The sequence below is a fragment of the Aquarana catesbeiana genome, linkage group LG05 (genome assembly GCF_042186555.1).
Source record: "Aquarana catesbeiana isolate 2022-GZ linkage group LG05, ASM4218655v1, whole genome shotgun sequence".
In the NCBI taxonomy this organism is placed as follows: Eukaryota; Metazoa; Chordata; class Amphibia; order Anura; family Ranidae; genus Aquarana; species Aquarana catesbeiana.
This window is the reverse complement of record NC_133328.1, coordinates 250,058,373-250,074,446: the sequence shown is the minus strand read 5'-3', so window position 1 is coordinate 250,074,446 and position 16,074 is coordinate 250,058,373. Positions and strand designations below refer to the sequence as shown.

The following is a 16,074-nucleotide window of genomic DNA, read 5'->3' as shown; positions in this document are numbered from 1 at the left end:
TTTGGACTATTGGAATAGCAATGTTTGCGGCTTTATATATGCTGGATAATATAAGGATTATTTTTAAAGGAAGATTTCATTTTTAATAAACATGTTGCACTATGATGGTAGTTTGTGACTTGTTCAGCCTTCTGTTTGAGGTATACTAAGGCACAACCGGGAGCATTCATTGAGACTTGGCCTATTGGAGGAATACTCTGCTTAAAGAGAAAGTAGACCCTTTTAGCGATAACTGGGTCATAGTGTTCTGGTGAGTGTGTGATCTATGTGATCTAAGCAAGGTATCATAAGATTAATTGACATACACTACTGTGCAAACTTTTTAGGCAGGTGTAAAAAAAAAAGTTGTATATTAGGAATGCTTTCAGAAATATAAGTGTTAATAGTTTGTTTTTATCAATTAACAAAATGGAAAGTAAATGCATCAATTCTTTTAGGTATACTTGCACACAGTTTTTGAAGGAACTCAACAAGTTGGTTGTTTCAAACATCTTTGAGGACTAACCACAGATCTTCCGTGGATGTAGGCTACCTCAAATCCTTCTGTCTCTTCATGTAAACCCAGACAGACTTGATGTTGAGATCAGGGCTCTAAGGGGGGGCCAAACCATCGCTTCCTGGATTCCTTATTCTTCTTATTTACGCTGAAGATAGTTCTTAATGGCATTGGCTGTATGTTTGGGGTTGTTTTCATGCTGCAGAATAACATTCATAACAATAACTTTCGTTTTGTTACTAATTTTGTTTTAGAATTTGTTTATTTTCATTTTGTTTTAGTTAAATTACGAATTCCAAATTCTCAGAATGATTAGAATTCAGATTGGTCGAAAAATGATAAACTGACTCAAATTCTATGTGAAGAATAGCTGGTTGTTAAGCTGGAAAGCCGGCCGCCGCATCCTTAACAACCTATGACTCATCAGCTGTCAGCGAGCTTCCCCACTGACAGCAGAATTCTCTAATGCCGGCAATAGAGAATTCTGAAAAAATGGGGACAAGGGTCTCTTCCCCACAACCCTGGGCTGTGGTTTTGGGGATCTGCGAGTGGGGGGCTTATCGGAATCTGGAAGGGGGCCTCCAGATCCTGCCCCCCCATGTGAATGAGTATGGGGTACATAGTAAAGATGCACCACTTTACAGGCAGACTAAGGGGTCCCCCCCCCCCGCGGCACTATATTTAAAGGAATTTTTCATTTTTACTGTTTCACTTAAAGTGGGAAAACAAAATAAAAAAAAAAAAAAGGATATGGGCCGCCCCCAGTCCATACCAGGCTCTTTGGGTCTGGTATGGATTTTAAGGGGAACCACATTGCAAAATGTAAAAAAAACAAAGTGGGGTCCCCCCCAAAATTCATACCAGACCCTTATCTGAGCGCACAGCCTGGCAGGCCAGGGAAGAGGGGGATGAGTTAGCACCCCCTCCTGAACCATACCAGGCCACATGCCCTCAACGTGGCTCTGCACCCACACCCCAAAGCACATTGACCCCATGTTGATAGAGACAAGGGCCTCTTCCCGACAACCCTGGGAGGTGGCTGTGGGGGTCTGCGGGCAAGGGGCTTATTGGGATTCCGCCTCCCCCTGAAATGAATGAGTGTGGGGTACATTGCACCCCTTCTTATTCACCACAAAAAGTGTCAAAAATAAAGAAAAACATTAGGTGGTTTTGGACAAGTCCTTTATTAATAATAAAAAAAATGTTCCCTGATGTAGATCTGTTATCCATCATGATGCCCACCTCATCGACAGACCCGATAAAAAAAAAAAAAGCTCCGCTCATGACGAAGGCTAACCGTCTAATGCCTACTCCGCCAGGTGACAGCTCTTAAATGGGTAAAGGGCGGGGCCATCTGGTGACATCACATGGTGAACTGCTCCCTTGTGACATCATCAGTCCATGCCCCGGTCAGTGAAGTCACAAGGGGCAGGGTCACCCGATGATGGCATCGGGTGACTCCGCCCCTTAGCCATTTAAGACGTGTCAGATGGAGAAGCAGGCAGTCCATGGGGAGCGTTCAACGATGCCAGAGGTTTTTTCTTTTTTCAGGTTCGGCGGGTGGCAAGATCTACATTGGTGGACATTTTTATTTTTTAATAAAGGAATTGTCAAAAACTTGTGTACTGTCTTTATTTACTTTTTATACATTTTTGGTGAATGTGTAGAGGTACTATGTACCCCATACTCATTCACATGGGGGGGTGGGATCTGGGGGCCCCCTTGTTAAAGAGGGCTTCCAGATTCCAATAATTCCCGCAGACCCCCACAACCGCAGCCCAGGGTTGTGGGGAAGAGACCCTTGTCCCCATCATTATGAGACCCTGCCCCAAAGCATCCCCCATGTTGAGGGCATGTGGCCTGGTATTGCTCAGGAAGGGGGGCGCCAACTCATCTCCCCCCCCTTTTCTGGCCTACTAGGCTGTATGCTCGGAAAAAGGTCTTTTATGGATTTTGGGGGGACCCCATGCTGTTTTTTTTCAAAAACTTCAGTGTGGAGTTTCACTTAGAATCTGTACCAGACCAGAAGGGCCTGGTATGAATTGGGGGGACCCTACACTGTTTTTTTCAGAATTTTCTATTGCTGGTGTTCTATGGAATAGTGCCATCCGTTGAAAAGTGCATGCACAGTACGGAGCGCCATTCCAGCTGATTTCCCGATCACCTGATGTGACGTCACCATGGTGCATGCGCACATCGTAAGAGAGATACCATTTGATGGGCACAATTGAAAGCTATGCAAACAGCGGAGGGAGACCGTAGTTGTCAGATTGTTTCCCTCGCTGTTGCAGGGCGGTTTGTGGCTGTGTTGCAACCCGCCCTTACACACAGGTAAAACCTGTCATTCAACACACCAAACCCACCCTGCAACACACACAAAACCGGACATTCAGCACACTGTAAAGCTAGCCCGTAACAGCGAGGCACAATCTGAAAACAGCGGTCTCCCTCCACTGTTTGCATAGCTTTCAATTGTGCCCTTCAAATGGTATCTCCCATCGAAAAATGCCTTCTATGATATGCGCTATGGTGCCGTCACGCCAGCTGATCGGGAAATTAGCTGGAGTGGCCTTCCGTACTGCGCATACGCGGGTACTATGCGATAGAACACTGGCATTGTTTTGTTAAGGTTATGGCTTAACAACCAGCTATTCTTCACACAGAATTCGAATCGGTCAATCATTTTTCGACTGATCTGAATTCTAATCGTTCTGAAAATTTGGAATTCATTAGAAAATGAACAAAACTAATTTTAAAAAATATCAATGAAATTAGTTACTATTTAATTCAGAGATTCAGATACATCCAAATCTCAGAATAACCAAAAATGAATCTGAGTTTGTATTCTGACTGAAATGAATCGCACATGTCTAGCCTACATTTCTCAGCATTGAGGACACAATTGATTCTGATCAAAGCTTCAACTCAATTTGCAGAAATTCAGCCCCAAATTTGCCAGGAAACATGCTTCTTTGTTGCCTGCAGACACTCATTAGGGTACTGCTCTCCAACCCTGGCAGGAACAAACTGCCTCCTGCTACAGGCAAATAATTCATATTTGAACTCATCAGTCAAGAGCACCTGCTGCCATTTTTCTGCACCCAAGCTTAGCCTTGTTTCCACATAGAAGGTATGGCTTTTTTGCCACAATTCTTCCATGAAGACCACTTCTGGCCAGACTTCTCTGGACAGTAGATGGCTGTACCTGGGTCCAATTTGTTTCATCCAGTTCTGTGCTGAAGGTAAGTAAGCATGATATGTTTTTTTATCTGCTGCAATAAGTTTCCTTTGTCCGACCAGTGCCTCTACGCTCCTCAACATTGCCCATTTCTTTGTGCTTCTTCAAAAGAGCTTGAACAACATATCTTGAAACCCCAGTCTGCTTTGAAATCTTTGCCTAGGAGAGACCTTGTTGATGCAGTACCTGAGCAAATGTTCTTAGGGTATCTTCTCTAGGGACTGAATGTTGTTAGGGTATTTCTTCTGTGCAAATATTTTTCTCCTTTAACAGACCAAACTGTCCAGCAAAGGTGGCAAGTTAGAGGAGTGAGACAACTCATTTATCCTTTATCCCAAAAGGGAAAAAAAAGCTGTTGCTATAGCTGCTTAAAAATGTGTTAGGTGGAGTTTGGCTTTAATTTGTTTGTCAAGTCTATCTAAATCTGTTAGTGTATTTAACATTCCATCTCCCCAGGATGACAACTACTGCTGTCTAAATGTGTCTCCACTGCTACTCTAGTGGAGTGGAGAACCCTTGAGACAGGAAGTGTGTTAGTGGCCAAATCACCAGGTGAATATAAAGGAAAAAACGCCTATTAAATGAATATGAATGCAGCATTTGCTGGTTACTTCACATAGAACGAATGTACATGCAGGTTCGCTGGATGAATAGCTGTGCATATTTTTTAAAAATAGACCCCTCATTGTTCTGCTTTTCTTAACTCAGGACCCAGCCTGCTATCCCAGAGCGCACTTCAGCTCAGTTCTAAACCTGAAGGATCTTTCCAGTATTCATCAAGCTACCATAGCAACCAAACCCTTGCATTGGGGGAAACATCTACATTGCAATTCCCGAGTCGCAGCAGTCAAGCCAGATCAGCCATTCAGAGCTATAACCAAGTAAGTGGAAATGTAAATTCTGTTTGTTTATGCTAAAACAGTTTAACGAATTGCACCTTATTATTGGGGTCATACACTATTTCATTATTAGAACAATTCAGTTATTTCAATGTAGTATTATAACCAAGTGAACACAGAGGCAACAATGCTCAAAACAGTTCTGATTATATATATACTGTGTGTGTGTGTGTGTGTGTGTGTGTATATATATATATATATATATATATATATATATATATATATATATATATATATATATATATATATATATATATATTTATATATATATATATATATATATATATACAGGAACACTGTCACTTTGAAAATGTGGTGTGACAAAGTGACACGGGGGGGGGGGGGGGGGTTGATTTACTAAAACTGGAGAGTGCAAAATCTAGTGCAGCTCTGCATAGAAACCAATCAGCTTCCAAGTTTTTTTTTTTTTGTCGAAGCTTAATTGAATAAGCTGATTGGCTACCATGCACAGCTGCACCAGATCTTGCACTTTCCAGTTTTAGTAAATCTACCCCTATGGGAGATGGTTGCTATCAGAACAGAATTGGAGACAGGTGGGTGTTACCTACACATAAGGGTAGTCTGCTTTCAGTCAGGGTTTTTGTGCAGGTAGTTGCTGCTGGAGCAGCATGTATGAGGTACTGGGGCACCTGTTCAGGCCAGTCTTGCCCTACAAACAGGTACCCCAAATAGACAAACGTCTGAGATAGGTGATGGCAAAACACTGTCTAGTGTGTTAAGCTGGCCATACATGGATCCCTCCTAAACTGGCTGAATTTTGATCCATGTATGAGCACTGTGGTTGGACAGAAGTTTATGCACTGATCGACTTCTGTAGAGACATCCTCTCTGATTTTCGCCGCTTGATCAGCGCTGCAGGCTATAGCAGTATATATGGTGGGGAAGTCTTCCCGCTATCAGAATAAAATGACACAGCAGGAAGGATTCCCCCAATCCACCTAGTTCAAGGTGAATGGGGGAATCGGAACGTTTTTTCTTGCATTCGACCCTCTGGTTGAATGAAAAAAAAAAAGACTAATGTATGGGCTCCCTAAGACTGTGCTTGAACAGGCTAACAGCCTGCACGGACCAGATTGGGTGGTATAATAGCCAGGAGGTTGGACATTGTTTAGTGACTGTATTGAGATGAAACAGACCCTTGCAAGGGTATGTTGTCTACTTTGTTGTTGTCATTGGGATGGTAGCCTTAAAACACGCTAGCAAGTGAACTGAAGCCTTGCAAGCTCTCTGTTTGGTGCTAATCCTTACCTAACAAAAACACAGCACCATGCCATGGGCCTCCTGCTGCTGGTGGGTGACATTTTTCTGTTCCACCTGTAAGGGTGCTTGTGATTGATCAGGTGTTGCAAAAGTCCCAGCCCCGCTTCTTCTTGATAGGACAGCTACCCATCTGCTGGTAGATGGAACCTTTCTCCATATTGTATCAAATTCTGAGCCTTAGGTCCACTCACAACCTTCCCATCTGGATGCATTCATATTTAAAAATAAAAAAATGTCCACACAAAATGCATCTTCCATTTCATCTTCCAGGACAGCATGTGAGAGAGTGACTCCAACCTCCTAAAACAGAAAACACATCATCCACAATCAAATAAAAAGAGCACAGTCACCTAGTGTCCTCAGTATTTGTGTTTCCTCTGGCCTAGCAGGAACATCTAAATCAGCCCTCAAAATGAGGACTGGTGAGCGTGGGCTGCCTCGGGGGGGCGAGCAACACCGACAGGGGTTGAATGGAAGCCATACTCCCAGCGATAGCTCTGGGGGAAGAGAGTGTGGAGGAAGAGGATTGCCACCGGATCACAGAGTGGGGATAGCCCGCTGCCTGTAACAGCTTACATTACAATTTCCTCCGCTCGCCGTCACACACAGCCCCTCCTCCTGACCCGACACCTGTGATAGACAGAACGCTGCTCCAATGCTGAGATGTGTTCTGTCTATCACAGGTGTCAGGTCAGGAGGCGAGGCTGTGTGTGACGGTGAGCGGAGGGAATTCTAATGTAAGCTGTTTGTCACGTACCTGGTAAGTAGAGCCCGGAATGCAGGGAACGGCCTCTCGTATACCTCCGACTCGGGAACCCCTGGTAGTGATGACAGGGGCTCGAGAGTGCGAAGGGGCACAAGTGCCTGACTGGAAGGCTAGAGCAGGGAGCTGAATCAGGTAGTCAGCTGGAAGGTGTCCTATAGTCCGGCAGCAGGATGTAGGCAGCAGGGAGGTGACCTATAGTCCAGCAGCGGGGTGTAGACAACAGGGAGGTGTCTTGTAGTCCAGCAGCAGGATGAAGACAGCAGGGAGGTGTCTTGTAGTACAGCAGCAGGATGAAGACAGCAGGCAGGTGTCTTGTAGTCCAGCAGCAGGATGCAGACAGCCGGGAGGTGTTTTGTAGTCCAGCAGCAGGATGTAGACAGCAGGGTACAGGCAAGCCGGGTCAGACACTGGCGGGCAGAGCAGGTACAGAAGGTAAATCTAGGAGAGTAGTCAAGTCCAAAAGCTGAGATCAGGGCGGGCAGAAAACCGAGTAGTCAGGAACAGTCCAACAGGTATCAGGTAGCAAATACAAAGTAACAGGGCAGTAGGGGTCTTCAGGAACGCTGTAGACCGGACAGCAAGGCAGCAGTGGAACAGTCCCCTTTAAATAGCCTCCTTTGGCGCCAAGTGCTGTTACAGGGGGTGCCCGTGCGCCGCTATTGCGCATGCGCGTTAGCCTATTAGCGCTATTACGTGCGCGCGAGCGCCGGATGGCGCTTTTATGCACAGGCATTCCTTTAAACTTTAGTTTGCTGGGGTATTTGCAAGAAGGCTTTCCCTGACACTGTTACAGCGGGCTATCCCCGCTCTGTGATCTAGTGGCAATCCTCTTCCTCCATGCTCTCTTCCTCTGTGATGATCTGGCCTCCCTCTCTCTTCCTCTGCACAGGTCATGCTGCAATGGTGGGCACAGGGCATGCTGCACTGGTGGGCACAGGGCATGCTGCACTGGTGGGCACAGGGCATGCTGCAATGGTGGGCACAGGTGAGGCTGCAATGGTGGGCACAGGTGAGGCTGCAATGGTGGGCACAGGTGAGGCTGCAATGGTGGGCACAGGTCACGCTGCAATGGTGGGCACAGGTGAGGCTGCATTGTGGGCACAGGTGAGGCTGCATTGTGGGCACAGGTCATGCTGCAATGATGGGCACAGGTCATGCTGCATTCATGGGCACAGGTGAGGCTGCACTGATAAAGTTGTTGTTAATATTTATTTTTGTAACTTAATTCTGCATAAAACATTTAAGTGTAATTTCATGAGATTGTTTATGAGGGCCTTCCTTTCCCCAAGGTTCCATCTCTGCCGGAGGAGAAGCAGCTATCCCCGTGGGCGTTGAGGCTCTAGTGGAGCCCTTCCTTACTCACATTTGGTCAAGCTCCATGTCCTCGGTTGCTGTCTGAGCTCCTGATGTTTGTGTCCGATTGATATGGATGGATCATGGCCACTGGCTTCCCCAAATTTTTTGGAGGGAGAACTGCATGGCTGGAGAAGGCCACAACCCAGGGTTTAGTGAGGCTGAAGTAGAGGCGTCCAGAGTCCCTGACTACTTCTAGATGGGAGGGGTGCATGTCTGCAGAGGCAGGTGAGCTATGGTGCGTAGGCCAGGACAGAATGAAGCCTGCTATGCTGCAGGTCAGCAATATGGTGGGTTTGTGAGTATACCCTGGTGCCATTATCCACAGACACCAGGGAGGGAGCGCAAACAGGTGGGGGATGGAGCAGTAGGCGGACCTGGATCTTCCCAAAAGTATTACATGCAGTCTGATTCTGCCATGACACCTGCAATGAATCTGGCAAATGGCTCCAAGGTAGGCTGTTTTGAATTTTTTTCTATAGCTCTCCTTCCTACCATAACCGTACTGTGGGGAGGCACAGTGTGGGGTTACCCATAGGAAGATGTCCTCTCTTTGGGTATTGGTTGCTATGGGTGTTTGCATGCCTCCTAAAAACACAGGATGAATGTGCTTTGTGTTCTGTCCACCATTAGTGTGGTAATTTTGGAGGCAGAGACCCTAACCCTTGTCAATCTGCAGAGCAGAGTGCTGGCAAAAATCAGATCAGCAGAAGCTGCGACCAGTTAACTCCTTCCTACATTTAGATTACGCTTGTGCATTCGTTGGGCTACTGGGGTCTGCTTACTTCATGTTTACCACCAATTACACCCTCCTTTTTTCCAGCAAGGGGAGGCAATGGCCTAGTGGGGTCTGCTGTGATTTAATCAGGACTTTCTGTACTTGCATTGGGGCAATAACCTACCCCTAGGCTGAACTAGAAACATTATAGGTGGATCCTGCAATATTTAATTGACAGTCTCCTGGGCTTAACCTCTATGCAAGGTTTGCATAGACAAACGTGTGTTTAATTATTGCTTGTTAATGCCTGCCGGTGTTGGCCTTCTGATTGCTCTGCTATGGTTGCCACCTCTTCCACCTCTTCATTTATCACTATATTTGAACTTGTTTTGAGCTGGGAGGCTTTGTCTCCTACCTTAGTGTGGGCTATGTAAAGCAATCTAGGTTTACTCCAATCACTGTGTATATACATTGATTAAATATATAGTAATAAGGAAACTTATATTTGCTTCTGTTCCAACTAAAGTATTTGGTTGAAGCTGAAGCTATTATGGTTTACCAGTATCTGCTATGCATATAAGCTGGTGTGCTTAGGCTTAGACTTCTATAACCTGGAGCTCCCGGGGGTTCCACCTCTTGATAGATGTATAATGAATTGGTAGCCAGATACTAGGCTATATCTATGGCATGTGATTGTGAATTGTTGTTTTTGTGGCATAGGCATCAGTTGCATATGTATTGATGTTGGGTATGAGATGATGTCATGTGCAATCTGCTATATGTTGTCTTGATGCATTAATGTATATTGTCTGTACTGTGACCTCACATTGTGCAAATTTCGGGCCCAAGCAGACGCTGGACAATTAGAGGAGGGCAGGGAACGAATCCTCTGGGAGCAAGGGCTACTTTATCACCTTATGGGTCCTAGCCACCCCAACCAGCCCTGGACTGCCACCAAACAGCTGATAGTCCCCCAGCTCTTTCGGTTCCCACTGCTCCAAATTGCCCATGACATTAACTTAGCTGGACACCTGGGGAAAAGGAGAACAGAGAAAAGACTAACCCAAGCATTCTACTGACCAGGCATCTCCCAGTCCGTTGCTACCTTCTGTCGGACCTGTGCCGTTTATCAAATAAAGGGGCAGCCTGGGGACCACCCCAGGGCCCCACTCCGCCCCCTGCCCAATCATCGAGGAACTCTTTCAGAAGGTGGCGGTGGACATCATTGGCCCTCTGGCTCGGCCCAGTAAGTCAGGCAAATGATACATCCTAACTATAGTCAACTATGCAACCCGTTACCCAGAGGTGGTAACCCTGTCCAGCACCCAAGGTAGCGGAAGCACTTATCACCGTATTTTCCCTCATGGGATTCCCCAGTGATATCCTGACTGATCAGGGCACCCAGTTTATGTCAGATGTCATTCAATCCCTGTGGCGCGCATGTGGGGTAAGGGCCATCCGGACCACCCCCAGAACAGTGGCCTTTGAGAATGCTTTAATGGGACCCTTAAAAGCATGCTGAAAGCCTTTGTAGACTGTGAGGCGGACTGGGAAAAGCTTCTCCCCATCTTCTGTTCGCATACCGGGAGGTGCCGCAAGAATCCACTGGCTTTTTCCCCATTTGAACTCCTGTAGGGCTAGAAGGTCCGAGGCCCTTTAACCTTACTGCAGGAAAATTGGGAAGGGGAGGTTGAGGACACAGGCACCCCAGTTGTACCCTATGTGCTGGAACTGCGCGAGCAGCTATGCCGATTTTCTGGCATGGCCCACAGTCACCTCAAACCAGCCCAAACACGACAGAAGACCTGGTATGAACGTAGGGCCCGCAGACCAGAGTTTACTGAGGGCCAACAAGTTCTCTTGATAGTCCCACACCCCCAAAACAAGCTCCAGCATGTCTGGGAAGGACCCTATAAAATCCTCCGCAAACTTGACGAGACTAGTTACGTGCTTAGTCTAGACGACCATGACCAGTGACAGCGTATAGTTCACATAAATATGCTGTGACAGAGAGAGGCTCTGTCGCTATAAGTATTTAGGAAAAGGTGACCCAGGAGTCTCATTAAGGGTTAATGAAAGGTTAAAGGTTTGGAACTAGCATTTTTCCAGATTCTGTAGTTCTGAATCAGAACGTTCAATCCTGAGTCCAGGTTTTGCTAGATGCCTGCAGCCTGGCTCACTACACAGGTCTGCAGGGTCCTTATGTAATCAAGTCTGAGCATTACTCAGGGCTCCCTTTTTGGTGTCAGGAGAACCCCAATCCCTAGGCCAGAGATGAACCATGCAGCAGGGTGCTGCAACTGAAGGCTAGAGAGCCAAGTGTTCGAGAGAGCTGAATGAAACAGTCAAAGGACTGGTAAGAGGAGCAGCAGTGCTGCCAACACGTAAGCCAGGTGGCTTGGTATTTTCAGGTAAGCTTGGTGGCTTGGGCAACTGATGTATAAGTGAACACATGGCAACTGATGTATAAGTGAATTGTTCAATAAAAGTGGGCTGCCACGCCCTAAAACTACAGTGTGGACTGGTGCAGCTCATTGTAAATGCACCTGCTACTTGAGTTTAATCACCTCAATCTCACAATGCTTAGAGTATTATGACCGGACCCTGCCCATACTGGCCATCTGCCCTACCCCCACAGGCCAGGCTGATGAGGGGTCCCTGCCCGACCTCCTGCAAGCCACCAAAGACGCCCATTCCCTTGATCAAATTCCCACTGGGACCCGGGCCATCGCATTCTCTGCAGCCCCAGGGATAACCGATCTGGCCCTTCACCACGTAGAGACCCAGGGACAAAAATCCATACAACAGGCACCCTACCGAGTCCCTGAGTCCGTAAAGGCAGCCATACAAGCAGAACTCACCGAGATGTTTGAGCTGGGGATCATCTGGCCCTCTCGCAGCCCCTGGGCTTCCCCATTGGTGCTAGTGCCTAAAAAGGATGGGAGCACCCAGTTTTGCGCAGACTACAGATGACTAAATGACTACACTGTTAGCGATGCCTACCCCATGACACGCATAGATGAGCTACTGGACTGACTGGCTGGGGTCCAATATGTCAGCACCCTGGACCTCAGTAAGGGCTACTGGCAGATCGCCCTTACCAAGGTGGCCATAGAATGCTCCACCTTCATTACCCCTTTCGAACTCTTTGAATTCCTGGTGATGCCCTTTGGGATGAAAGATGCATCTGCCACCTTTCAGCGAGCTGTAGACCAATTGTTAGAGGGATTTCAGGGATTTGCTTGTGCCTACTTAGATGACATAGCCATCTTTAGTGACACATGGGAGGAGCATCTTCTGCATGTAGGGACCATCTTTGACCACATCTGCAGGGTAGGGCTGACCGTAAGACCAGACAAATGCTAGCTGGGAATGGCTGAGGTGCAATACCTAGGTCACCGAATAGTGGGGGGGAAGAATGAAACCAGAACCCGCAAAAGTACAAGCAATCCATGACTGGCCTAACCCCCCAGACCAAAAAACAAATGTCTTTTCTTGGCACAGCAAGTTATTATAGCAACCCTGCTGTGTGGCATCCTGTAAGCGAATTAACCCTGTGCCTGCCAACCCTGCTGTGTGCCATCCTGTGAGTGGATTAACCTTATGCCTGCTGTTATATTCTCTGAGTTGCGAGAGACACAAGACTCTGGTCTGGAACAACTGTTTATTTCAGTACTCACTGTACGCTCCAACATGCATCTTAGGCCAGATATATCTTAGTGTGCTTCCCTTACATGTGCTCTAAGATGGCTACTATACCCCTTGACCCCTGTCATCACTCCTGGGTGGAGCCAGCCTTAAAGTGACAGTACATGTGGAACCCTTCAGGTATAACACTTTCCATCCATCCCTAAAAAACAAAAACAAAAAAAACAAAAACGAGAACAAGCACAAAACTTTAACTAATAACTGTCCAAAAACAGTTCTCCAAACACAGGAGATTCACAGGACTACTCCCGCGTCCAGATGTGAGACCAAGCTTCCAGGGACAGCTACGGGGATAAAATGGCATCGGATCACTTTTGGCGGCCCCGTCGAAAGTCTCGTAACCAGTCTTGCAGCTGAAACCGGTCAAGAGGGCGACAGTGTCGTTGAGGACGAGCACCCAGCCACTCGGGACCAGAGGAAACAGGGCTGGCCGGAATGGGCACTGGCGGGGCCAAGAAGGGATCCACTAGCTCAGAGGGTAAACAGACCTCTGGTCCAGGGCTGGAGGGCTCTGTTGGAGCTGAGTTCAAAAGTTCAGAGTCCCCCCCAATCATCAGTCCCGGTGCATCCTGATCCGCTGGGCGCAGACCCTCGAGACACTGGTGGTTCAGCCAATGTCAGGGATTCGGGCAGCTGAGAACGAGGACACAGTTGGTCTACATGCCGTCTGCAAATGGAACCATCTTCCAGCCAGGCCCTATAGATTTTGGGTCCCAAAGTCTCTGCAACGATGGCAGGAAGCCAACGAGTGTTGGAAGCCCCATAAGATCGGACCTATACTTTTTGTTGGGCTGTGAACCGGGGAAGCTTGTAGTGTTTGACCATCCTGTCTTGGGACTGCAGTACATGTTCCTCGACTGTTTGATGGCGGAGCATCTCCAAAGCAGTCCATGGCTACCGCCCCAAAAGGAGTTCAGCTGGCGTTTTCCCGTTGATTGCATGTGGTGTGTTTCTGTAAGCAGAAAGGAAGGAGTCCAGCTGCTGGGGTGACAGGGACTGTTGTTTACTTGTAGGCACTGTAGCTTTGAAATAGCATTTGAAAGTCTGCACAAACCAGTCTGCTTGACCATTTGTAGCGGGGTGGTAAGGTGCGGTCAACTTGTACTTGATGTTGTGGGCAGTCAGGAAACCCTGAAACTCGTGACTTGTGAACTGTGCACCGTTGTCTGTGACGATTTCTCTGGGGTATCCAAACGTAGCAGCGAGATGTAACAGTATGGAAATCATCGTCTTAGTCCTTAGCTGAGTAACGGGAATGACCTCAGGCCACTTTGAATGGGCATCAACTATGATCAAGAAGGTGTATCCTCTGATCGGACCTGCAAAGTCCAAGTGTAGGCAAAACCAGGGAACCATGGGCCAAGTCCAGGGCTGGACGCACCCTCGAGGAGGGTCTCTTGCAGTTTGTGCACATCCAGCGCAAGAATTCACATATGTCGTGATATCTGAGTCTAGGTTCAGCCACCACACATAGCCTCAGGCCCTTTGTTTCATACGTGTGCCCCCGGTATGACCAGTATGTAGCAAGTCCAGAATGTGTCTCCGGAGGGTCTGTGGAGTTACTCGGTCTCCCCATAAAACACAGTTGCCACAGTTAATTCCATACGCCTACTGAAATGAGGTTCATAATCCTGTGTGACGATTGTGGGCCAACCGTACCATACCCAGAAGAGTATTGTTTTCAGGAAGGTATCCTTGGCTGTATGGGCTGCTATCTCCACAGAAGACAAGGACAGGCTGGTGTAACGACAACTCTTGACCGGTGGAGAAGAGTCCATTGACGTCCCTGTCAGTCGGGACATTGCGTCTGCATTAACATTGGCATCATGACCGCGATGCTGGATTTTGTAGCTGTATGCTCCCAAGAATAGGGCATAGCATTGAAGGCGGTCCGCAGTCTGAGAGATGCCTTTGTCAGGGCTAAAGATCTGAAGGAGTGGTTTATGGTCTATCAGTATGGTGAATTCCCTACCATACAGGTAAAGATGAAACTTATTAATTGCCCATATCAGTGCAAGAGCATCTGTGTCAGTGTGAGAGTAATTGCTTTCTGCTTTTGTCAATGACCTGGAGGCAAATGCCACTGGTTTTTCTGACCCATATGGTAAGATGTGAGATAGTACAGCCCTTAGACCATAGGGTGAGGCATCACAAGCCAAGGTGAGAGGCTTCTGGAGGTCATAGTGCACAACCATGCGTGACGCCAACAGCTTCCGCTTAGAAACTTTAAAAGAACATTGGCATGCAGCTGACCAGTCCCATCTGGAGTGTTTCTCCAAAAACTTGTTCAACGGAAAAAGGTGTGCGCCAGAACTGACAGGAATTTGTGGTAATAGTTCAGCTTGTAATTGTAATGGTGTTACAGGGGTTTATGGCAATGTCTGGCATACCAAAGTGAGCAATCCAGTCTCTCCCAAAAAGAGGGGGTCCCCCATGTTCTAGGCTATATAATGACAGTCACTTTGTCTGACCCTTGTAGAATACCTGTACTTTCGCGTAACCCAGCGGGTGGAGTATCTGCTTTGAGTATGTCTGCAGTTTGGTGTTGGGTGGACAGTTGTTCGGGTCTGAAGTTGTCTCCATTGTTTCTGGGTGATAACTGAAACTGCTGCTCCTGTGTCTGCATCCATCTTGAGTTTCTTTCCCTCAACTGTTACCTCTACAGTCATTGTGGAGGGTGCTGAATGCATATGATGTACAGTGGGGACGGAAAGTATTCAGACCCCCTTAAATTTTTCACTCTTTGTTATATTGCAGCCATTTGCTAAAATCATTTAAGTTCATTTTTTTCCTCATTAATGTACACACAGCACCCCATATTTGCAGAAAAACACAGAATTGTTGAGATTTTTGCAGATTTATTAAAAAGGAAAAACTGAAATATCACTAAGTATTCAGACCCTTTGCTCAGTATTTAGTAGAAGCTAAACAACAAGAAAAAACCCCTAGTGGTGGACTTTTAAGGCACATAAAAAAAATATAAAAATGTTTCTAATACAAATATAATTTATTGAGTTTAAACAATAAAAACACGACAATGGTGTAACATCTATTATTTGGAATGCATATCAAGCATTTTTACATCAATGTGTATACAATATTAAAAAGTACTCTTGCATCCGACGCGTTTCGGAGTGTGTGTAACTCCTTCCTCAAGGGTGGGTGTGAGCTAGAGACATTTCTATTCTAGAGAGATATATTGAAAAAAACAGATGTAAGCGTTCAAGCATATATATGAGTATAACAATTCATAATGTAATCCCCATGTTTTTTGCACTTACGTTCTTATAATGTATTTCTGACTTGGCATTCCATATGACTCTAATTAAAAACAACAGCAGTGACACGGTCTGTCTACCAGATAGATTCTTGATTCCAAAGGAAAACAATGGTTTTCATTTTTGAATGTTATGAGAAATTATTTTGTATCCATACCCGGGTGAAAATAAAAATGTGTTCAAAGAATGTGTTTTTTCATCTAGTGATAATGGGGGAGGGAAATAACCCTCCCTTAGCCTTCCAAAAGGAGAGAGGCCAACAGGGGACGTAATAGCGGGGTACATATTCTGAGGATTCACTGAGGCCAAAAGGAAGGTCCGTATTTTTGTTTGCTTA

At 46.5% G+C, this 16,074-nt stretch overlaps 1 protein-coding gene across 8 annotated transcripts in view; it reads left to right on the top strand.

The window, feature by feature from the left end:
- Positions 1-16,074, top strand: part of CTNND2 (catenin delta 2) — a 1,213,609-nt gene that overhangs the window by 498,300 nt on the left and 699,235 nt on the right. For all 8 annotated transcript variants that reach the window (XM_073630701.1, XM_073630699.1, XM_073630697.1 and 5 more), the window contains one exon: positions 4,443-4,615. In XM_073630701.1, coding sequence (XP_073486802.1) covers positions 4,443-4,615 — 173 coding nt within the window. The remainder of the gene's footprint in view (positions 1-4,442; positions 4,616-16,074) is intronic.